Source organism: Sinohyriopsis cumingii, chromosome 5, assembly GCF_028554795.1.
Source record: "Sinohyriopsis cumingii isolate HCF-2022 chromosome 5, ASM2855479v2, whole genome shotgun sequence".
In the NCBI taxonomy this organism is placed as follows: domain Eukaryota; kingdom Metazoa; phylum Mollusca; class Bivalvia; order Unionida; family Unionidae; genus Sinohyriopsis; species Sinohyriopsis cumingii.
In genome coordinates, this window is record NC_142965.1 from 152,649,369 (window position 1) to 152,675,968 (window position 26,600).

The 26,600-nt window shown below is 34.9% G+C and overlaps 1 protein-coding gene across 3 annotated transcripts; it reads right to left on the minus strand.

Annotated features, from left to right (window-relative positions):
* Nucleotides 1-3,686: 3,686 nt before the first annotated feature.
* On the minus strand, nt 3,687-19,059 carry LOC149800484 (uncharacterized). 3 transcript variants are annotated; one of them, XR_016421392.1, is made up of 8 exons: nt 18,935-19,059; nt 16,548-16,571; nt 15,718-15,921; nt 14,062-14,232; nt 13,415-13,522; nt 10,085-10,175; nt 4,293-9,631; nt 3,687-4,252 (listed from the first exon to the last, which is right to left on the minus strand). XR_016421392.1 is itself a non-coding variant. In XM_089960112.1 (7 exons), the coding sequence occupies exons 1-7, from the start codon at nt 18,978-18,980 to the stop codon at nt 9,493-9,495; spliced, it is 765 nt and encodes a 254-aa protein (XP_089816238.1). In that variant the 5' UTR covers nt 18,981-19,059; the 3' UTR covers nt 3,687-9,492. The 3 variants fall into 3 exon arrangements, 2 of the variants coding, with proteins under 2 accessions (XP_089816238.1, XP_089816237.1); XM_089960112.1 differs by having other exon boundaries at nt 3,687-9,631; nt 13,433-13,522; XM_089960111.1 differs by having other exon boundaries at nt 3,687-9,631.
* Between the last annotated feature and the right edge of the window lie 7,541 nt (nt 19,060-26,600).

Genomic DNA, 26,600 nt, shown 5'->3' on the forward strand with positions numbered 1-26,600 from the left:
ATGTTTGCTGGATATGACCTTGTCCAACATTAAACTATTTCTCCTTGACCTGATTGACATTTGTTTATTTCATTTATGTAAACAACTAATAATAGCTTCATTATTTTATATGGGTATGACATTATTATCAGGGTTATTTTTTAGGTAAACATGAAGACGCAAATATGTTGATCCACGGTCATGGTTTTTGGAGATTCCTAAATGAATTTTGCAGGCTATTGTGCTGTAAATAAACAAGGCTCGTTATATCATTCCAGAAGGTTATTTTCCATTAGGTAATGGTTACTTTTAGAAAATGCTAATTGTGACCTGAGGTCAAGCAGAGAACTATATTATCTTGTGACTGAGGATTTTGGCAGTCGTGCTTTAACATTTAGCACTTTAAGTGCACTCACTTACTTTCAAAGAAATGAATGTAAAAAAGCAATTCTTGGAAGTTGATTGGTATATGGTTGTTTCCTTTGCAATGCTTATTTGCGTGTAAGTTATCTTCCATTGTACTTTTTCATGCTTTCCTTTCTAGGGCTATATTGTCTTTCAATATATATGTTACTTTGTCTTTAGCGGAGTAGATTTATAAAGCAGGTGGGTCAAATTACTTTATAATTGTATTATCTGTGAAAGGAACACCAAAAGGGCTTCTGTCAGTTTTATAGTCAATTTGCCACCTAATTTAAGGTCTTCACTAAAGTATAACATATATATCTATGGATGATCTAATAAAATGTTTGAGATGAGGTTGGGGATCTTACGAACACCATGTAGCAATATCTATAAACCAATGGTATCATTCTCTGCTACTACAATATTATGTTTTGTTACGAAATAATTACTTGAAAAGATGCTTTGCACCACATTAGTTTAATTTTAACGTGTAACGTGAAAGACGAACTAAGTGTTGTCCGTTCACTCAGACTGTACTCGCATGATCTTGTATTACGGTCGGCAAGCGTCTCGCTCAACCATTTGTTCTGTATTTAGTTGATGACTTCACGCTGTTGAGGCAAACTAAATGCTACCGTTTGTATCCAGCTAAGATATTCGCCATTGAAAACGTAAAACGCAGACAACAAACCGTTTTCTGCGCATCAGTACAAATCAAATATTCAGCACAAGCCAAATGTATCGTGTTGATGACTGTGTAGCGAATATATTTATTGTGCTATTGTAATGATCTTACCGATACTACCATCCAACACTCAAAGACAGATGGAACAACATAGGTAGCAGTTGATACTGTGTAGAGCTATGGGTTGTAGGATAGCCAATCAAAGAGAGCTGTGGGTTGTATGATAGGCAATCAAAGAGAGCTGTAGGTTGTCGGATAGCCAATGAAAGAGAACTATGTGTTGTAGGATAGCCAATCAAAATGAGGTATGGGTTGATGGGAAGCCAATCAAAGAGAGCTATGGGTTGAAAAAAGGCCAATCAGTGAGAGCTATAGGTTGTAGGATAGCAAATCAATGAGATGATTGGGTTGTATGATGATCTTTACATGACTATTTAACACTAAAGATCTAGCCAAAATATGCATACTTTGATTGATTCAGCAATGATTATTTACTTTAGGCTGAAACGGGTGTTCAGTTGTTCATTAATTTTGAGGTACTTCATTTTGGCACATATTTGGACATTTTCCAATCAGATTTTGCTTAATACGTTGTTACACGTTTTAAGCACCATGCTCTGTTTTGTGGCATCTACTATAGTGTAGTACTCAACCTGCTCAGCCTGCTTATACTACACACTGTAGCGTCGAACTAAACTTACTCAACCTGCTTATACTATCCACTACATTATAGTACTCAAGCTGCTCAACCTGCTGGTACTACCCACTGTAGTGTAGTACTTAACCTGCTCGGCCAGCTTATACTATCCACTATAGTGATGTACTCAACCTGCTTATAATATAGGGGGCTCCGAGTGGACGAGTGGTCTAAAGCGTTCTCTGTTACCGATCACTGCCATCTCACCTGTCTGCGTGGGTTCGAGACTAGGATTCGGCCAATGTGGGTATGTGAGAAAGCTTGCCAGTAGCTTCTCGTGGGTCGGTGGTTCTTCCCGGGGTTTTCCCGGGTTCTTCCTCCACCATTAATACTGGCCGCCATGCATCGTGTGCTGAAAAATGGCGTTAAACCCCCAACAACAACAACAACAACTTATAATATAGCGTAGTATGTAACTTTCTTATAGTATCCACTATAGCGAAGAACTCAACCCGTTCAAACTGCTTATAATATCCACCATAGTGAAGTATTCAACTTGCTTATACTATCGACTATAATTTAGCACTCAACCTACTCATCCTGCTCATACTATCCAATATAGTGTAGTACTCAACCTGATCAGCCTGCTTATACTCTCCACTGTAGTGTATTACTGAACCTACTCAGCCGGCTTACAATATCCACTAGATTGTAATACTTAACTTGCTTGTACAATCAGCTATAGTTTAATACTCATCCTGCTCAGTCTGTTTATGCTATCGATTATAGTGTAGTACTCAACATGCACAGCCTGCTTAAAATATCCACTGTGGCGTAGAACGTTACATTCTTATATCATCTGCAATAGTGAGATACTCAACCTGCTCAAACTGTTTATATTATCCACAATAGTGAAGAACTCAACTTGCTTATACTATCAGTTATAATGTAGTACTCAACCTGATCATCCTGCTCATACTATCCACTATAGTGTAGTACTCAGCCTCCTCAGCCTGCTTATATCATCTACTATAGTGGAGTAATCAACCTGCTAAGTATGCTTATCCTATCCACTATCTTGTAGTACTCGACCTGCTCAACCTGCTCATAATATCCACTATAGTGTAGTACTCAACCTGCTCATCCTACTCATACTATCCACTATACAGTAGTACTCAACCTGTTCAGCCTGCTTATACTTTCCACTATATTGTAGTATTCGACCTGAGTATACTTTCCACTATAGTGTAGTACTCAACCTGCTCAAGCTGCTCATAATATCAACCATAGCGTAATACTCAACCTACTCAGCCTGTTTGTACTATCCACTATAATGTAGTATTCAACCTACTCAGCCTGCTTATATTATCACTATAGTGTAGTACTCAACCTGCTCAACCCGCTCATACTATCAACTATAGCGTAATACTCAAACTACTCAGCCTGCTTGTACTATCCACTATAGTGTAGTATTCAACCTACTCAGCCTGCTTATATTATCCACTATAGTGTAGTACTCAACCTGCTCAGCATGTTTATACTATCTTCTGTAGTGGTTTACTCAACCTGCTTATACTATCCACTATAGTGTAATATTCAACATGCTCAGCCTGCCTATTATATGCACTATAGTGTAGTATTCAACCTGCTCAGCTTGCTTGTACTATCCACTATAGTTGAGTATTCAACTTGCTTATGCTATCCACTATAGTGTAGTAGTCAACCTACTCACCCTGGTTATACTATCCTTTAAGGATTAGTACTCATTCTGATGATACTATGCACTGTTGTGTAGTATTCTACTAGCTCATCCTGCACCTGTGTATGCTTTCAACTATAGTGTAGTACTCAACTTGCTCAACCTGCCGATACTATGCATTATAGTATGGGATTCAACTTATTCGTACTATCAACTTGAATGTAAAACGCTGCCTACTCGCAATGTCCACTATAGTGTAAAAAGAATAAAGAATACCAACAAAACTTGAAAATTAGTTTAATTTATAATTCAAATGACTTGTATAGTACTAACTGCTATTTCTTAGTCTTAGGGCAGCAATAACGTTGTTCTTAGCTTTAGTGACGTTATTTTAACGGTTGCAGAAGCCTTGCTGACGGTAGAAAGAAAATAAATTGGACCAGATGGATTTTGTATTTATACTTAATAACAGTTTGTATAGTTTTGATTTAAAAATTGTACGGAAAAGAAAAATGAAGATTTAGATTATTTATATGTCATTAATTGTGATATAAGTGATTCTAAAATAAAGCTTTCAAGTAAGAAAAAAGTTTTAATATAAACAATATGTCAAACATAAAAAAGTGTATTGTAGAGAAAATAATTCGGTTGTACATGTAAACTAGACCCAAAGTAGACGAAACACTTCGAACTGATTTCGAACGCACATATTAGAACACTATTTTCAAAGAGCCTGATGCCCGCATTGCTAGTGATGAGGTAAACACCTTATAGCCTTGTCAATACTGCTAACGGTGAGGTAAACACCTTATAGCCTTGTCAACATTGCTAATGATGAGGTAAACACCTTATAGCCTTGTCAACATTGCTAATGATGAGGTAAGCACCTTATAGAAGTTAGGGCATTAACACAGCTCCCTTGGTAAACATATATAAACACCATGATATTAAACATTCAATAAATTTACGTTCCTGAGTGTTCATGATCAAACCTATATTTGTCAGTATATATACATCATGGATGACGGCTTCTTTGTAGATAAAATGATATGAACCGCGGAATTGTCTGGACCTACATGTACTTAAGCTTGTGCTCTCAATTCCGCACTAAAGAGTCAGGTACTAATTTCAGCAATGAGTGTTCCAAACTCAAGACTGTAAAAGGACTGAAGTACCATCAATAAAACAATGTTTTTATGTATTTAAATACAACTATGATAAGCTCTTGCAAAATTCATTTTACTAAAATATGTTTTCCATTATCAACCAATCCTGGCCAACCAAACCATTATATACTCTATCTTATCTTCACCCATTTACGGACTGTTCGGGCTATTCCTTACCATCAGTACCGTGTGTCCAATAGCTTTATCAACATTACTAGTGATAAGTAAACATCATATAGCCTTGTCAACATTACTAGTGATGAGGTAAACGCCTTTTAGCCCCGCAAACATTGCCTGTAATAATGTAAACACCCTATAACCATATCAACGTTATTAGTGATGAGGTAAACAGCCTATAGCCTTGACAACATTACTAGGGACCAGGTAACGATCATATAATCTTACAAACATTGCTAGTAACGAGGTAAACACCTTATAGCCTTATCAACATTACTAGTAATGACCTAAACATCCCACATCCTTATCAACATTAATAGAGATGACGTGAACACCCTATAGCCTTATCCATGGTTTTAAGATGGGACATCAGCCACTGTAGCATTAAATGAGTAGTAACACCCTACAGCCTTATCAATGGTTGCAAGGTAGGACATCCGCCACTGTAGCATTAAATGAGTAGTAACACCCTACAACCTTGTCAATGGTTGTAAGGTAGGACATCAGCCACTGTAGCATTAAATGAGTAGTAACACCTTACAGCCTTATCCATGGTTGTAAGGTAGGACATCCGCCACTGTAGCATTAAATGAGTAGTAACACCCTACAACCTTGTCAATGGTTGTAAGGTAGGACATCAGCCACTGTAGCATTAAATGAGTAGTAACACCTTACAGCCTTATCCATGGTTGTAAGGTAGGACATCCGCCACTGTAGCATTACATGAGTAGTAATACCCTACAGCCTTATTAATGGTTGTAAGATGGGACATAAGCCTCTGTAGCATTACTTGAGTAGTTTAAACTTACATGGGACGTGGCTGTTGATCGATTAATCAAACTGTTTAATGCGATTTCGAAATCTGAACTTAATCGGAGCTAGGTGGAAATTATAAAACCGGTGAACCATCTAAAGTCAATGCAATATTAATATATTAATAACTCTAAGAGGCAAGCTCAATCCGTACAATTCTTGGAAACTATTAACGTGCTACGTAAGCAGAAACATTGACACATAGGACAGCATCACGATTGAAACCACGTGACTGAACGATCTAGTATTATATATCCTACCCAGAAAGGAAATAAAAGGGAGTGGGGGTGGAGTGCAATTTCAGAAAGGCGAGCGGTGCACACCATAACTGTTATTTATTCACATTGGTTTCAACTTATTATGATATTATTTTTACAGGATTGTTCTGATTACATTCGGTAAACTTACCTTAAATTAGAAGGGGTAAATGGTGGTTATAGTGTGATTTTCGCATGGATATAGATACACGTTTTTATTCGAGACTCTCCTATATATCCAGAGATAAGTAAATACTTGAAGGATAATTCGATCTTATCACGTTGTATGGGACAATTTGATTTATATGCTATAGTCCATACAATGGGAACGTTAAATACCTCTATTATTAAATGTAAGTGAATATCTTGTAATAAGGCTAGGCCGTGTGTTGTTTGTAGCTTTGCTAGATTTGACTGATTAGTTAATTGATTATGGGAAGTCAATGATGGTGAGATATTCCTCAACCCGAGTACTTAACCAGCTTTTAGGAATGTATAGTATTCAAAAGACATTATGATAGCTTGGTTTAGTTTCCTAAATTGGTATACGTGTTTAGTAGCTTGAGATGGGGCAGATGATGATAATATGCTTCGATTTGACATGAAGCCAAGTAGTTCCCATTTTAATTTAGAGGTGTTGTTTCACTGTGCCTTTCAGTGTGAAATATTAATGGCACGAACGAATATTTGTACCATCGAGAAGGTGTCATTCATTTATTCTGAGATGGCTGTAATTGTTGCTGTGAAAGCAATACGGTGGAGGGGTACATGTACGGTTAGCATGAAATGTGGTTCAAGGCTGCAGCTTGATTGACTCGGGGAGGGAATCTGAAGTACTAAGGTTCGGATGCGACGGGCTTAGTGGTAAATTATGCAAATGTAAAACAGGGAGAAGCCATACAATTTTGAAGTTATAGTTGCGTTATTTGTGCTCATTGGTTGATTAGATCAAATTAGTTGTCTTAAGGTCCATGCAAATAGCGGAAAACAAGGGACTTCCAGCCAAATTCACGCAGGTGTTTGATTCGCTCATTAGAGAGACCCAAGTGTGTAGCAAGATTAATTGAATTTCATCGCCACTGTGATACTAATATATAATTCAGCTTCAACAACGATGAACGTATTTTACTTCTATTACAAATTTAGCCTTTATGGTACACAAGGGCTTTCATAGCTTTATAATTGAAGAAATGCGTCATTGCTAATGAAGTGATGGCATGTTTTTTTTTTTCCATTCCTCCATGTTTTCAAAATAAATGTACTCATGTTGGGTCTCCATTTCAAACTTCTAGCAAGTCGAATATCTAAACATTGCTATTTAGTTTATACAAATAAGGAAAATAAACTTGACCTACACAAGTGCAAAGAACAATTATGCCTTATGCCAATGTCAGAATGAAACTTCAAACATTTGAGTTTTAGGGGTTTTACAGGTTAGGGGCACTTGTTGTTATGTTGTTGTTGTTATTGATTTGTGTTAACAAGAAATTGTCTTTATAAGAGATGTGACCAGATGTTCCTCTTGCATACAGACACAAATATACTTAGCTAATCAAATATGAGCACACACACACACACACACACACACACATATATATATATATATATATATATATATATATATATATATATATATATATAGCCAATCAAATATAAACACACATATAATTAGCCAATACAATATAAGCACACATATAAATAACCAGTCAAATATATAAGTACACATATGAATAGCCAGTCAAATAAAAGCACTCATATACTAGCCATTCAAATAAAAGTACACATATGAAAAGCCAGTCAAATATAAGTACACATTTGAATAGCCAATCAAATATAAACACACATATAAATAGCCAATCAAAGTTTCAAATAAATATTTGTGATAAAGATGAGTTCGTTGCATCTACATGTGTTTCTGTGTTGCTTTTCTTGCACTGCATAGCCTTAGACTGATATAGACCACTGGATGGCCTTGTGTTCATATTAAATTCGGTCATGTGGTGTTAATATAGCCTTAGACTGCAATAGACCACTGGATGGCCTTGTGTTCATATTAAATTCGGTCATGTGGGGTTAATATAGCCTAAGACTGCTATAGACCACTGGATGGCCTTGTGTTCATATTAAATGCGGTCATATGGGGTTAATGTAGCATTAGACTGCATAAAGAACACGGAATGGCCATGTGATCATATAGCATTGACTTAGAATGATTAAATAAAACTGGAATGTCATGTGATCATACTAAGTATGCTTCATTAGGTTATTGGCAATATAAATCAGACAATTAGATCCATTTTAGTTTCTGTCTTCCGACCGGAGGACATTAGATGTTCTGAAATTAAAGGAGGAAATATTTAGGGCCCAAACTGAATCGGTTTCACGGGTATTCGATTTACTGAGGTTTCAGTTTGAAGGGATTTGCTAAAATGCTCAGATTGAAATATATCGTAAACTCATTAGATTCTTTGAAAAATTGGCAACTTTTGAGAAAAGAAACCTTCGAAAGATTTCTCATTTACAATGACAAGTCATTGAACAAGCACGTATCTACATTTTGTGATGCGTAATTGGGTGAAATGGTGAAAACTAACACAAAACACACTTGTATGAAATAGTCATGAAACGAAACGCATACACATACTGGACATTGTTGAAAAAGTAAGGAAATGAAAGATATACATACAAAATGAAATATTTAAACCCCATTCAGTACATCCATAACTCAATGGCTATAGTATATACTGGCCATAACTGAATGGCTATAGTATATACTGGCTATAACTCAAGGGCTATAGTACTTACTGGCCATAACTCAATGGCTATAGTATATACTGGCCGTAACTCAATGGCTATAGCACTTACTGGTCATAACTCAATGGCTATAGAACTTACTGGCTAACATAACTGGTACTGCAAGTAATATACAAAACTTAAATTAAAATAATGTTATATACACCAGTCATCGTGTGTTAAATGAAAACATTGCTTAAGATCAATTAAATGATATATTCATAAACTTAATTCCTTATACACAATATTTTGGAGTGATGTGTTGTATTAGATCAAAGGCTCATACAGTCCACTACTGTCTTAAATACAGGGTTAGGATAGGAATGTATGATAAGTCCAGCCGTGTCATTTCTATTGACTGTGGCACTAAGGTGACGTTTGAATAGACCACTAATTGGTCAATTACATACACAAGTGTTCTGACAGACAGGCTTGTCTCACACCGTTACAGACCTGATTGATCCATTTAAAGAACACTGTCTTTACTGGTAAAGTGCGCAGAAAAAATACAAATATACTTAGTAACCAAAGTTTTAAAATACACAGTTTGTGCAGTAATATATATATATATATATATATATATATATATATATATATATATATATATATATATATATATATATATATATAAGAATGTTCAAAATGGTATGAAATTATTTCCTAACAAAACCACACCACGTAGCACAATAGGTTTCTCTGATTAATACTAATATTATATAATATAAACATCAAAGAAAAGAAACATCAATTGAAGAATCGACCTAAACAAAAATCTTTCATTCAATAATGGTCTACGAACTTTGTACAGAAAGCAAGGCTATAATGTCAAGCAGCAAACGTTCATGTTTCGTTTCCTGATTGTCTCACCAGTTTACTCTTCGCTAATATCTCGGCTTCACATTCATAACCGTTGTCATCCCTTTTTCGTTTATAGGGATAAAACCGATTACGTGGTTGTAAGGTGGTGGCATCTCGTGGTCAGGAAACGTTCTGTAACGTTCGTGGTTCTTTCGAAACCGCCTATAAACAAAAAAAAAACTTAATACATTTAATTTCACATTACGTTGTTTGAAGATCCGTTTCCGATAAGGCACACTGTGATACAAAATATCAGCCACAATGTTTTGTCCATGCGGATGAAATTCCTTTCAAACATCAGCGAGCATTATTCTGCCTAGACAACAAAAAATGTCTGGAAAACTTGTAGATGTTCGTTTAAAATATTTTCCTCTGTAGTTAGTTTTGGACTGTGTCGCATTATTTTTTCTTAAAAATAACAACAACAAGAAAAGAGAAAGGAAAAAGCACATGCAGATGCTACAATTTCAGAAACGTGTTAACTTCATAGAGATGTGTCCATTAAATAAAAGTAACATATACAAACTAAATGAATATACATATTTGCCATCGACAAAGTGCCTCTCAAAGGAAGTGTATCATATAAATACAAGATACTGAATTCATTCAACCCACCTGAAGATGACAACGATAATCGTTACAAGACCAATGATAGTAATGGACAGAGCGGCAATTACAGCTATCATCCAACTCTGTACCCCAGTGTCTGCAAGAAGAAAGAAGCGATGTGTATTTACCATCAAACATACTTTGTTTCCTTGTCATTTCTTTATACATAGTGGTAAACACTGCTATAAGTGAAAACCAAAATATTCTAAAGCCTATTTAAAGGGAAAAATACTTTTTCCATGCGTGACTGTAACTATATATGCTGATAAACTAGATTGATTTTCAATTTCAAGTAGACTATATTTATCACCTCAGGTCAAGTTAGGTGTATTATTATTGATTGACCGTACAGTTTATTCTATCCATCGAATAGTATCAGTGTCGTTTCATTGACGTATTCACTTTGAAATCAAAAGCGGTAAGTGACAATGATGTGTTCATTGTTTGAGACAAAAATAAGAAACAAAAACAGGGAACATTAAAGTTTCAGCCTGATGCAAGTCGAATATATGTGATCGTATGAAAGACACTGAGAGGTAATCTTAGTGGTACTTCTCAAATTGATAGGGTTTTGGCGAACGAATATCGGGTTTGATTGCGAAGAATATAGGTGTGGAAACAATTGGAAAGTCGCACATGTAATTCTTCGACATTATAACTATATTCAGATTTGCGTTACTTCATATAGAACATATGGCGGCTGAAATAGGAAAAATAACATAATTGCTGTTGGATAATTGTCAGCCTGTTCACCCAAATCCTTCCAAAATATTTGTATTCATACAGCTACATCTTTAACTAATTTTCGACTTGAGGAAAATGTCAGAGTGGTATTCCAAGTGGTGTTGAAAATTAAGCTCGATGCTTGGGAACTACTTTCACTTTCGTTTCTTGCTATGCTATTCCTAACCTGTACCTTTTTAGTTCAAACAAAATAAGAATATTATTTTGTTTCTTGCTATGCTATTCCTGTACCTTGTACTTACAACATTAAGAAGATCATTTGGTAAAATATGACTAAAACTATTGTGTAACGTTTCTATGATCAATGACACGTCGTCGAGTTCACGTGATATGAACAATAATAAACACGTGCTTGAATGATGCTCATAATGTCCACTACTTATATCCGATACGTCTTTTACTCTGAATGCTTTTGTATCTTTGGGATGTGGGGAGATTTTCTTCGACCCTTTGGAAGAAACTATTTGGAACAGCTTGTGATATTTTCCAGACTGGTAACATTTTCGAGGAGGGAAACACGGACAATGTGTTAGCAATATCTACTTAAAATATGTTAGGTGTACAAACTAACAAAGAACAATTATATACTTTGAGTTTTTAATGTTACTTCTGTAAGTTTTGAATGAAAAGAAAACAAAGAAATCTTTCGAATTTAATAAAGATAAACTATTGCTTAGGCGATTGGCTGTTGGCGATTCCATATCATCTAGTCATTGTGACATCGGTGGGAAAATTATGACGCACTAACAACCAAGGGCTTGAGGGCAGTAAAAGTTAGGCAGCAAAAGTTACCATCATATACATACGAGACTTGTCCTAGCATGTTGTATGCTCTCTCTCTCTCTTTGTATTTGCCATTATGATATGCCATACACGATATTCATTAGAAATTAATAAAGCTCCATTCAAACGGCAAAATGCCTTCAATACTTGGATTTAACATGGTATTGGAAACATTGGCGATACTTCATATATGATAACTAATTAGTATTAATAAAATATACGCCACTAAATGGGAGGCGATTATGTTACAATAATTGCCTCCAATATAATTAACATGTTGTATGAAGTGATGGTTAGATGTAGATTTGTTTTCTAAAATGTTCGTCAGTGTGGTCATATTGGGGCAATCGTCGATATTAAATAAAATATAAATCATTGTTGGAAATGGTTTAACCAAATATATTAATTTGTGATAGTTGAGTGATCAACGACTTTTTGTTAGCATAAATGTCTCTGACTAACATTATCGATTGTAATGGTCTGTTACAATGTCGTCCTGAAAATAAAATGGGTAAAAGAAACCATTAAATATATTCCATTTTTTTGGCGATTTCATTGTGACATCATAGCACGAGACATTCAGTCTGGTTTACAATGGATGACATGTTTTGACTGGCCCATCGTACAAATGTTAACGTACTTTAACACTGATTTTGTCAAAGTTGCGACAGAATTGATTTTGTTTCCAATCAAGCCTTGATGAATGCACGTTATCCGTAATGTATTGGCACTAAATCACCTGCATATGTTGATGTACTTAACAACACCAAACCGCATTAATCTGAGGGGTTCGATCATACTGTGGAATAATCTATTTCGTGTTCCACTACCAAATACATGCATTGAGTCTCATACCCTGGTAAATACATGCATTTAGTCTCATACCCTGGTAAATACATGCATTGAGTCTCATACCCTGGTAAATACATGCATTGAGTCTCATATTCTGGTAAATACATGCATTGAGTCTCATACCCTGGTAAATACATGCAATGAGTCTCATATCCTGGTAAATACATGCATTGAGTTTCATACCCTGGTAAATACATGCATTGAGTTTCATACCCTGGTAAATGCATGCATTGAGTTTCTTACCCTGGTAAATACATGCATTGAGTTTCATACCCTGGTAAATGCATGCATTGAGTTTCATACCCTGGTAAATACATGCATTGAGTCTCATATCCTGGTAAATACATGCATTGAGTTTCATACCCTGGTAAATACATGCATTGAGTCTCATACCCTGGTAAATACATGCAATGAGTCTCATATCCTGGTAAATACATGCATTGAGTTTCATACCCTGGTAAATACATGCATTGAGTTTCATACCCTGGTAAATGCATGCATTGAGTTTCTTACCCTGGTAAATACATGCATTGAGTTTCATACCCTGGTAAATACATGCATTGAGTTTCATACCCTGGTAAATACATGCATTGAGTCTCATATCCTGGTAAATACATGTATTGAGTCTCATACCCTGGTAAATACATGCATTGAGTCTCATACCTTGGTAAATGCATGCATTGAGTCTCATACCCTGGTAAATACATGCATTGAGTTTCATACCCTGGTAAATACATGCATTGAGTCTCATACCCTAGTAAATACATGTATTGAGTCTCATACCCTGTTAAATACATGCATTGAGTCTCATACCCTAAATACATGCATTGAGTCTCATACCCTAAATACATGCATTGAGTCTCATACCCTAAATACATGCATTGAGTCTCATACCCTGGTTGACAGTTTAAGACATGTTGAACTTTAAATAGAGTGCTATTGTGAGTCTAAATATACCTTTAAAATAGGGTATACCTCCTCCGTCTGTTCTGGGTGGTCGAGTAGTTGGGAGTTTTGCTGAAGTTGTTGTTGAAGTAGTTGTAGTGAATATACTGGGATCAAAATCTGAAATTGATGAGAAAATTTAATAAATTACAATGCACCTATGCAGTTAATGTTGTTTATGTGTAGCAACTCATACGATAGATAATTGGTATCATTCCGTAATTGACCAACATACGCACACAGGTAGATTACAGTGACCCACATTTGGATTCCGATATACGTCCTGTCCAAGATACATCCTTTTTTAAAACTCTTTAGGAAGAAATTCATTAAAATATCGAAATTAAATAATTGGCTACAAAACATAAAGTGTTTCACTGTGTGTAATTTTTTATGAAAGATAAACAGTTTTAAAGCATGAAGGACAAAGACTAAATGATCAATCCGTCACCCGTCTTACCTTAATTCGAACGTTTTGTCCCTACTCCACAGTATCTTTTATCAAGAAAGAATTTATTTTAATGGATACGATTCTAGATATAAACCAATGAATGTTGAATGATTTAATAGTTTATTTCGATCTCTAATATATCATATACATGCATATATTTTCATCTCTGTTTTTTCTCTTCAAGCGGAATAGTAAGCGGAATACTCACCAAAGCAATATCGCTGCTGGATGCTACTGGGAAGGTTCACCAAACAGTACACTGTGTTTGTCGAGTCACATCGCTTTACCTTGATACTATACGATATTTCACACAATCGTTCGAATGTTGCCACACAAGCTGTCCTGCTTACAACACCTTCTCCAATCATGGGAATAGTGCCTGTCGAACAATTAGAATGTTCGATTCGATACACTTGTATATATATATATATTATTTTTTGTGTATTAACGATGTGATATTATGTGATATTAACTTGTGTTTATTAGCTTCTTAAATAATTAAATACGCAGTAAAACGCAACAACAACGACAAAGAACAAATATATATATATATATATATATATATATATATATATATATATATATATATATATATATATATATATATATATATATATATATATATATATAACACAAAGTGATGTTGAGGTTGTGCGTTCGCTTATAGAAGCAAGAGGTTGGGGCACACACACCCAACTCCCGCCTTATCTTTTTCAATTCTGAACATGTTCTTTTGGTTTGTTTTAAACAGAAACTTGAAATGTAGCTTTAAGAACAAAGTGTATTTGTTTCGTTCTACAACAGTAACGTTATTTTTATTTCTTGAGGTGTGTGTAATATTTTCATAGTACAATGCTTATTTTGATATCTATTTATTAATCACATTATATTTGTTCATGCTACATAGGTATTTGTGACCTGTAATAATTTAAAACAAACTATGGTTTCCCAGTCTAGTAGACCACAACGTGTTGAACTTATTCCTTCCCCAAAACTAAGAAATAAATTTACGAAGGTTTGAAAATAGTGCTCAAGCAAGGTCAGTTTTCAGTGTCGACTATCATCACTTCTTGCCTTTTACATATGGCATTTCGTTCCTGTTCTGTGTCGAAGTGTAATTAATAATTGTCTTTATGTCATTCAAATACAAATATAAATAAAAAGTATACATCAATACAGTTTGCATACATATATTAATAAATAATATATATTTAAATAATTTTGCGAGAAATAGAAATAAAGTAGATATATTGATGCTTTAGCATATGGAACAACAATTTTTTTAAAATAAAAAAGATTTGCAGTGAAGCGTAAAGGTCCTTAAACTACATTTACAATCTGATCCCATTTTAAGGACAGGACCGTTGTGTATGAATACTAGTTCAAAGTCAGGTCCCATTTTCAGGACAGAACCCTTGTGTATCAATACTAGTTCAAAGTCTGATCCCGTTTTAAAGAGATGATCGTTGTCTATGAATGGCATTTCACAACTTATTTCCATGTAAGTTTGTCACCGAAGCACAGTCTTCCTGAAACAGGTTGGCGCCGAGGCGACTGTTCTGCACAGAATGCGCAGAACATATTCTATATATTCTTTGTTAAAAATTGGGAAATGAAAGAGCGTCATATTTTTGTCTTGAAAAAAACCTTTCTTACTTGAGAAATCGGCAGATAAGGGTGGGTAATAGTGGCTTTAAACAGGAAGTAAAATTTAACTCGGAAACGAGACTTAGAAGCACTCTGCCAATAGTATTTTCGTTACAAGAAGGGAGTTAAATCGATGTAATATCCTTCACAAACGAAGAGGATATTGACACTGTTTAGTGGTACGTTTAACTAAGAGATAAGTATAGCAAATTCAAACCATTCATCCAGATTGGAATTCGCGTGCCACATCCATAAGGAGACACATATCGGGTTGTCATGTTGAATGTAGTGCCGTACCAAGTATCATGGTCAAGATCATAGAGGTCGCTCCGGTCATCCAAAGGGTACTCGCAAACGGGGCATCGGTCTGGCATGTAGGGAAATGGTTTATGGTTTTCACTGGAACAGGGGTCAAATGTATCTGAAGCAAACACAAACAGAAATATGGATTTGAGGTGTTTACATAGAATCTGATATGCTCATTTTGTTAGAATTATATTAGGTGTAACACATTCTAATACTGAATCGCTCAACTTTTCACATAAATTTATATCACCATAGACACGAGATCGAATACTATACAAAAGATCAAAGATAGAATGATGGCTGACAATGGATCGATAATACACATAGGCAAGTCAATGCCTTTCCAGGTTATACTCCCCTGTTATTATGTTGCATATTGTTTAATTACCTACTCTACCAATCCCACGGTCCTCGATAATGCTACCATAATAAAAATATATTCTCTCTCTGTTGATTTGTTTGTATGTCGCTCTCTCTCTCTCTCTCTCTCTCTCTCTCTCTCTGAGAACATTGTGTTTAGATCTAATTGCTCTTAAACTGTATTGAATCAGCAGAAATGTGAATTTAAGTGACGTCTATGTGAATGTACGCTATGGCGTCAGTCATTTCATGCTTTTGAAATGTGTTTTGTTGGGAAGCGGTTAAGATACAAGTTGTATGTTGGCGTATTTCTCTCACACGGTTTCAAAAGCATCTAATTTTAGAGAACTTGGTTAGAATGTAAACACCAGTAACACATACCAGAAAACTGACAGCTTTGACCACCTGCAAGAGAACATATATAAACATAAAATATAAGGTGGATAGTATTGATTCCATTGTTAGTGTAGCAGACTATGATATACTAGATTCTAGAGATAGTGCAGCAAACAGAGATATACTAATATTGATTATATAGCTAGTATAACAGTGATATACTAATATTGATTATATAGCTAGTATAACAGTGATATACTGATATTGATTATATAGCTAGTATAACAGTGATATACTGATATTGATTATATAACTAGTATAACAGTGATATACTGATATTGATTATATGGCTAGTATAACAGTGATATACTGATATTGATTATATAACTAGTATAACTGTGATATACTGATATTGATAATATAACTAGTATAACAGTGATATACTGCTAGTATAACAGTGATATACTGATATTGATTATATAACTAGTATAACAGTGATATACTGCTAGTATAACAGTGATATACTGATATTGATTATATAGCTAGTATAACAGTGATATACTGATATTGATTATATAGCTAGTATAACAGTGATATACTGATATTGATTATATAACTAGTATAACAGTGATATACTGCTAGTATAACAGTGATATACTGATATTGATTATATAGCTAGTATAACAGTGATATACTGATATTGATTATATAACTAGTATAACAGTGATATACTGATATTGATTATATGGCTAGTATAACAGTGATATACTGATATTGATTATATAACTAGTATAACAGTGATATACTGATATTGATTATATAACTAGTATAACTGTGATATACTGATATTGATTATATAACTAGTATAACAGTGATATACTGATATTGATTATATAACTAGTATAACTGTGATATACTGATATTGATTATATAACTAGTATAACAGTGATATACTGATATTGATTATATAACTAGTATAACTGTGATATACTGATATTGATAATATAACTAGTATAACAGTGATATACTGCTAGTATAACAGTGATATACTGATATTGATTATATAGCTAGTATAACAGTGATATACTGATATTGATTATATAACTAGTATAACAGTGATATACTGATATTGATTATATGGCTAGTATAACAGTGATATACTGATATTGATTATATAACTAGTATAACAGTGATATACTGATATTGATTATATAACTAGTATAACTGTGATATACTGATATTGATTATATAACTAGTATAACAGTGATATACTGATATTGATTATATAACTAGTATAACTGTGATATACTGATATTGATTATATAACTAGTATAACAGTGATATACTGATATTGATTATATAACTAGTATAACTGTGATATACTGATATTGATAATATAACTAGTATAACAGTGATATACTGATATTGATTATATAACAAGTATAACAGCGGTATACTGATATTGATTATATAACTAGTATAACAGTGATATACTGATACTGATTATATAACTAGTATAACAGTGATATAAAAAGAGCGATTTTATAGTTAGTTTAGTGGACAACGATATACTGATATTAATTCAATAGCTAGTGTAGCAGACGGTGATATATCAGCATCGATTATATAGTTAGTGAAGCAGACCTTGAAATACTATCACTGATACTACAGCTAGCGTAGCAGACCCTGATATATCAGAATTAATTATATGGTTAGTGTAGCAGACCCTGATATATCAGAATCGATTATATGGCTAGCGTAGCAGACCCTGATATATCAGAATTGATTCAATGGCTAGCGTAGCAGATATTGATATACTATTATTGATTATATACTCAGAGTAGAAGACATTGTTATACAAGTATTGATTGTATACTTAGCGTATAAGACAGTGTTATTACTAGTATTGATTGTATACTTAGAGTAGAAGACAGTTAGAAGACAAGTAGGCCTATTGATTATATAGTTAATGTATTATAACAGCTATTATTGACCAAGGGTATGGATGGAAAATGAGATCGCACCCAAATCAAGCTAAGAACATTACAAAAGCCAGACGCAAACACCAATTGGATCGTTTGCACAAGTGCTGAATCTCTGTAATAATATTCATGATGGTACGATTGACAGAGATACAATTTTGAAAAATAAGCGTCGCACCTCTGTCGACCTAGGTCCAAACTCGAACTTCATTTCCTAGGGTAGATGGTCACTTGATTACAGGTTCGCAGACATTCAAATTATTGAATAGCCATCTTACTGGAGATTTTAATATCATTTCTAAAATATAGGGACATCAGGCGTAAGACACTTATGCCACCGGTATGTATATACATATTATAGAAGAGAAATAGACAGAGAGACAGGTACAAAGAGACACAGACAGAGAGACATAGACAGAAACAGAGACAGAGACAGAGACTGAGACTTAACTGTCCATAGAAATATCGATGTAATGGCGATGATGAATATTATCATTTTTCTGCCTTTTTAGTCAACGATTCCCTTGACTCCAAGATTCGTGAAGCAGACTTATGTAATGCAATGAATCATTGAGGTTTTTCATAGGTATGAAATACTATTGGACTAGGAGGAGCTATACAGCTACCGTATCTATCCATTTATTGGTAGTAGGGAAGAAGATAAATTCTAATGAATAATTTAAATGGCTTTCACCCTTATTGAATAAAAATATAAGTTTATTACTAAACGATGAAATGATTTAATAAGACTTTGAATTCTTATATGACAATTTTGATTTTTTTTTAAAAATTCTTTGTTTGAGTTATAAGAGATTTATTCGGGGATATAAATACAAGGAAGTTTAAAACCCGTTATGGGGTTTTGTAGATTGTTGATGGGTATTGATAGTCAATTAGTTTTGAAGCAGTGCCAAGAGGACGTGAAAGGCTACACTGTATGGTTAACTATAATATTCACTATATATAGATTTTAAACAGTGGAATTGTCTTTATTCTGTATTTTGAACTGAAAACACACTGTGGCAGGTAGAGACTTGCAAATTAAAAATACCCTGATTTCTTTTTGTGTGTGGGGTGGTGGTGGTGGTGTGTGTGTGTTTTGGGTGTGGGTGTTTTCACACTTGTTAACTGTTGTTGCGAGGATAGCAATAGTAGTAAACGTTGTTGTTTTGTGGTGTTGGCATTGGTGTTGGTAGTAGTAGAAATATTAGTACGTATTGATCTTGTTGTCATTGTTGTTGTAGTGGTGTTGCGGTAGATATGCTGATGGTGCTAGAAGTAATCCCAGTAGTATAAGTAAGAGGGGTTACATTAGATGTGGTTCTTGTTGACATTATCAGTGCTAGTAGGAAATAGTCTGTAGTGGATGTGGTAATGTTTATAGTGGCAAAAGTTGAAGTAAATAGTTTTTAATGGACATGGTAATTTTGCTATTAGCAATGGTTGCAGTAAATAGTTAATAGTTGATATGGTACTGTTCTTATTATCAGTGGTTGTAGTAAATAGTTTGTATTGAATATGGTAATGTTGGTATTAGCAGCGGTAGTAATCAATGGTTTGTAGTGATTATAGTAGTGGATATATTAATGTTGATATTAGCAGTAGCTGAAGTACATAGTTTGTAGTGGATACGGTAATGTTGATATTAGCAGTAGTTGTAGTACATAGTTTGTAGTTGATGTGATACTTTTGATATTATCAGTGGTTGTAGTAAATGGTCTGTAGTGGTTATGGTAATGTTGATATTAGCGGTGGTTTTAGTGAATAGTTTTTGTAGTGTGTATATTAATGTTGATATTAGCAGCGGTTGTAGTAAATAGTTTTTGTAGTGTGTATATTAATGTTGATATTAGCAGCGGTTGTAGTAAATAGTTTTTGTAGTGTGTATATTAATGTTGATATTAGCAGTGGTTGTAGTAAATAGTTTGTAGTAGTTATATTTGTAGCAGTAGTTTTCGTCTGGTGATGATAGCATTTGAGAAAACAGAAGCATTATCAGAAATAGAAGCAGTACATAGATGAACTCGAATTCTTTAAAGAAAAATCTAGAAGCGTAATTTCGTCACATAACGCCCGAGCTGCCGATGACAATGCCGATTTTTAACGTCACATAACACTCAAGCTGCTGATTACAATGCCGATTATTTTCCATTTTAGTCTCAAACGAACCTTGATGTTTCTAACATGACGGCATACTATTCTGTGAGTGTTATTTCTAGCAGTGTTAAGTGTTTGCGAGATTTTACATTAGCATAAATTATTTTTGCAAAATAAATAAGCACATAATGCCCAAGCTGCCGATGACAATGCCGATTATTAACGGCAAAACGGCCGATTATTAACGTCACATAACGTTCAAGCTGCTGATGACAATGCTGATTATTCTCCATTTTAGTCTCAAACGAACCTTGAAGTTCCTAACATGACTGCACACTATTCGTTGGCTTACCTGGCCCTATAAAGTTTTAATTTGTTTCTTGATGTTCAGGGTAAGTCTTTTAGAACTTAGAACATTATTTACAATATCTTGGATAGGAAACGTGAAGTTACTTTAACGAGGATATACCGAAGTAGCCAATCCGGGCAAGCCTGGTCAGGTATCGAACCAGCAACATATTGTTAATGGGTCCGACACTCTACCAATTGAGTATTATGACCGCCCTTAGATAAATAAACGCAAGACCTTTCGAAGAAGAATTGTTTAGTTATTCTATAATCGCGACGTTTGTATCCAGTACGTACATAATGGCATACTTCCTAGTAATCCCCACAATCAAATGAATAGAACTGTTGTCGGTTACATGAATCGGGTTTCAAATAAAATCATTTTTATTTTAAAGTATACCTGTATAGTTCCTAGTATATGTTTGTCTTTCTTCCCCACTATGTGAAGCAATCTTAATTACAAACTGTTTTGATTCCACACTATGTGAAACAATATTTATTTCAAACTGTTTTGATTCCGCAATATGTGAAGCAATATTTATTTCAAACTGTTAAGGGCGATATATTTAATACAGATCTTAACGACACTCCATCGCTTAGTCCATAAACAACATGGACAATGTATGTACAGTGACGGATCCAAGTTTTATTTGTTGTTGATATTTTCTTCTACAGCAACACGTTTTGATACAGATGCACCGGTATATAGAATCAAAAGTATTGCAGGTGATCATGAATAAATATAAAAGTCTAGCACATGTGCTAATTTTCAAACCCATGAAATATTTGGAATGTGTTATCATATGAGAGAGAGGGAGATAGAGATCATTATTGACCTTTAGAACGTTCATTAATATATATATATATATATATATATATATATATATATATATATATATATATATATATATATATATATATATATATATATATATATATATATATATATATTGTTTGCGAGATTTTATATCAGCATGAATTATATCCGTAAAATGGACACTCCCTAATTTCTTGACATAAAGAACTTTCTAGAAGTCTCGAAGTATAAATATTTAGACATTCAAAATAGGAGAAACTGCTTGTACTTGGTGTCTTTTTCCGGTTGGTGGTGTGAGACTTAATGAAATGCATGAAAATGAAATTACAGTCTTGACAATGAGTAACAATGTGCTGATTAGAGAAGAAATACTTGTGATATGTGTACGTTTAGGAGTACTTCAGTTGTCAACCAATGTTGTCTTGAGGTCCTGACAAATAAGGCAACATCAGTCTCAACCAGACACCCTCAAGTGTTGTTTGATTCTCTTGGTAGTGAAACTATTTCTTACACATCATGAAACTATTTTTTACACATCATGGGACTATTTCTTACACATCATGAGACTATTTATTGCACATCATGATACTTTTTCTTACACATCATGAGACTATTTCTTACACATCATTAGAATATTTCTTACACATCATGAGACTATTTCTTGCACATCATGAGACTATGTGTTATACATCATGAGACTATTTCTTACACATCATTTGACTATTTCTTACACATCATTAGACTATTTATTACACATCATGAGACTATGTGTTATACATCATGAGACTATTTCTTACACATCATATCTTTATAACTTATTTACACAAGTTCAGTAGAACACAAAAGTTTCTTGCGAGTTCATGTTTGGGAGTGTTTCTTGCAAGTTCATGCTTTAAACGAACCCATTGGTGGCAACCGTAGTATTTCCGTGCTCGTCACGGGTCCACTCTTTAAAATATTCGTGTATTGCTTACAAAGAAAGACAACCCATTGTGATAAGTATATGATATTGTTGCTGGACATAGAACACATTAATTTTACTATATGTTCTCTACATTTGTTTCTCAGTACTGACCTTTCCACTGTGTGACAATCAATGCAAATCATATGTTAATCTAAAATACCTTCAAAGATGACTTCACGGTCAAGTTCTTGTCAAATGTTGACCTGCTATTTTTTGAGATGCTGGACTGTCAACATAGCAGCATGTAAACAGAACACAGATTTCACTTCAGGGTCATCACCAAGGCCTTATTACTCACTGTGCACTGTCGCCGAAATACACACAGACAACAACACCCTGAGCTCATATTATCAAGAACAAAAGTTACCTTTAAATCCCTACCAACAATGCATAAATAAAATTCTTCTAATACCACCAAAGTGAGAGAGGAAAAAATGTTCTAAAAATAGACTAGAACTACATTCGTGGGTAATGAACTGGAAGTATTAATTTTGACCTAATTCCTGCTGAGCATTTCCGCGTTCTGATTGGTGTTTTGTAGCGGAAATCCCATGTGATCCTAATAAATGCTTACCTAATACCTTCACCCAAATTAAACCATCTTTCTATATTTGGTACGAGGGTCTATGACATTTACTTTGTGCAACATGAATTTGCAGATAGTCCTTGAGCTTTTTGAAATAGACAGTTAGTGAATGGATTAATTGTCCCTTAATTCTCTGCGTAATAACACCAACTTGAATGGATTTCTGACCAGCCGACGAGTACTAGTGCAATAAGCTGTATATTAACATATATATTGTTTAGTGATATAATATTTCATGGACTATTATATATGTAAAAATATGTTGGTTTTCCTAAACATTAAATAATCGATACATTTCAGAAGCGATAATCCTTAATGGGATATTGAAGACGCGTGTTGTCAGTGTAACCTAGTATAAACAGAGTAGATAAGCATGGCTGATTCTGTAACACCTGAACTAAGTATAACCAGAGTAGATCAGCACTGCTGATTCTGGAAACATATAAACTAAGTATAACCTGAGTAGATCAGCATGGCTGATTCTGGCACAAATGAACTAAGTATAACCTGAGTAAATCAGAATTGCTGATTCTGGCATAAATGAACTAAGTATAACTTGAGTAGATCTGCATGGCTGATTCTGGAAACATATGAACCAAGTATAACCAGAGTAGATAAGCATGACTGATTCTGGCATATATATGAAGTAAGTTAAGAGAACACTGCGTGAAAACAAAGTATCTACAAATACCAGGTCATCCGGGGCAGACTTAAAAATATACTCTAGTGTAGCAGCAGGGGGGGCGAATCGGACATTTTGTCCAATCGACATTTGGTTTAATTAATACTTTCTGCACTCAGCGGATCCGGTGTCGTCAGCGCCCGGTAAAAAAAAAACGACGTCGTCGTCGGGGGGGGGGGGGGTCGTCCAATCGTCATTTGGTTTAATTAATACTTTCTGCGCGCCGATCCCAGCGTCGTCAGCGTCCGGTAAAAAAGCGCGACGACCTCGTCGATGTCATTGCCCCCCCTGCTGCTAAGAAGTTATTTACAATGATCTTACAAACAGAGTGATCACTAACTTCTCCTCTTGTAGATCAATTAGGTTATTTGACTGATCGGTAAGTCTAAAATTAATTCTCGTTAAAAACCGATTATGGCATCGCATATAGACCGGATTAATCGGGCTCTCAACGATTAAGAATCCGGGAGGGGCTGTTGGTGAAAATGAATAAAGGATATACCCCTGTTGAGCTTGATTTGATTGCTTGGTATCTACCTGGTAACTCCCTTCGATAACATCGCACACTAGATTGATTGCTATCACCGATGCGATATTTACGTTGTATGGAGCAATATGCCTACCACCATCTCCGTTATCGTGTTTGAGGATAGTTGATGGACCGAGAAAATCATTAAGAGACTTTCTTAGTTCTGGCGCGTTGTATCCTGGAAACTTAAAATCAGGTAAATCGGCTTCTGTGATATTATACTCGGTTAGGAATTTTTGTTTATTATCATCGCTGTTAGCGGATATTGTTTTAACGATTCGCTCATTAATATATTCCATGTCTGATATGAGTTGATTTAACACCTCAACGTGTTTTCGTGCTTTTGTTTTCCGTAGTTGTTTTAGTTGAAATTGGTAATCATGATTAATCTCGATAAAAGCACTAGCGATATCATTTAAATTAACTGTGACCACTGCGGACGATTCAGGAGTTTCCTTATACGGAAAATACCATTGCATGGTATTCCTGTCTTGAAATATAAACCTGCTGGGTAATAACGTGTTTTTCATAATAGACAAATCATCTTGATAACTGGTATTAATTTCATGATACGATTGCGCATTCCTGTGCAAGTCCGCGGAGATTTCATGAGGTGGATTCTCGGGCCAACCTAGTATGGTTCTTATTGAACTGTTATAAATATCAACCATATACCCCGGTGTGCTTATTTCAATCGTCGACGATAACGTCGGTTCATGAACCGTAATAGCGATTTTTGATTCTTTTCCTGTGATCGATTTTATCCTGCGTTGAAATTCTTTATTGATTTGTTCTACTTGGTATGACCCAGTTGGTATTGTAACCTCCTTCCAGTCTGGGGTCCCATCGGGTTTATTTGTCCATGCAAAAACCAGCGAGTTATTAGGTTGTTGTCCGTTAAATGCTTCCGCTCGGATATTAGGCCAACTGTGATATATTCGCAATTTTGCCAGCGCTATTTCCTTCACTGGAATCGGAGAAGGGAAGTTTACACTGAATTCTGGCTTCGTTGATCTTATCGATATCATACTTGTTTGTACCGGAGTGGTGTTCTCCGCGATCCGTTGAAGTAATTGAAACCCTTCGGGGTTCAGCGACATTATTATTATTCGCTGTTTCTAGTGTTTAATTTCAACACCGAATATTAACAACCTGCTTGTTTTCAGGAGAATGTTTTGAGCCCATTGAAGTGGTTTCAGCGACGTGGTTTCCAGCTTCCAGTTGAAAATCCTTTGATTTTTGACATCGCGGAGTCATACAACTGGACCATCGTGGAGAATTCAACATCGGATATAAACGAATTATCTATCGCCAACGAGATCAACCGGGATAATTTCGAGTACGCGTCGGATACTATTTGATGTTTTACTGTATACTCGTTGAGTTTTTTCTGAGAACACGATGATATCTTTCTAGTGATTGCGTTGGCGACTCCAGCAATTGTTGTCGCAGCGGAGATAGCGATTGGAACAGCGATCGGGGCCATCATGGTCACCGTGGATAAAATAACACCGGTACCGGCTACTAAACCTGACACCGAGTACACGACCGCGTCGATGGCGGTTATTTTTCGACGGTATTTTTTTATTTTTACACGGTATTGATCGGAAAGCGTTTTCAAATTCGCGGATAATTCTTTTACGGTATTGAATCGATATTGATGTGACGTCGGTGATACCTCTGATTCAATTACCTTGGTGGTCATTTTTATTTTAAAAGAGCTAGTGTTTTTAATTACTTAGATCCGCTACAAATTCCACATACCGTGTAATGTTTGCCCTGGTTAAAATTCTATCAACGGCTCTAATTGTAAACGGTTCAGTTGCGTCCTTGTCTATAATTGTTGATATTGTATTGTTAAACCCGAATGAACTCGACGATGATATATTAAACTGCATCATTGAAACCAGTGTCAATCGATAAATGCCCTTAACAGTTGCGGTAATATTTACTATATTCTGTGTAGGAGTCCAGATAAATGATCCATGCCGAATCGTGTATACTGTGTTGATGGTGTTCTCATGAGGGATTTTTATTTTTGTCATTTCCGGTAGTCTGTCTTTGATATCTGTAACATCAGCTCTGATTGTTCC

Bases quoted from the DNA above. Each gene is read 5' to 3' on its own strand.
- LOC149800484 (XM_089960111.1), bottom strand. From the start codon at position 18,980: ATGATAATATTCATCATCGCCATTACATCGATATTTCTATGGACAG. The intron at 16,572-18,934 runs TTAAGTCTCAGT...GTTCTCTTGCAG, and splicing joins ATCGATATTTCTATGGACAG to GTGGTCAAAGCTGTCAGTTT. The intron at 10,176-13,414 runs GTATATTTAGAC...TTCTTCTTGCAG, and splicing joins AGGTATACCCTATTTTAAAG to ACACTGGGGTACAGAGTTGG.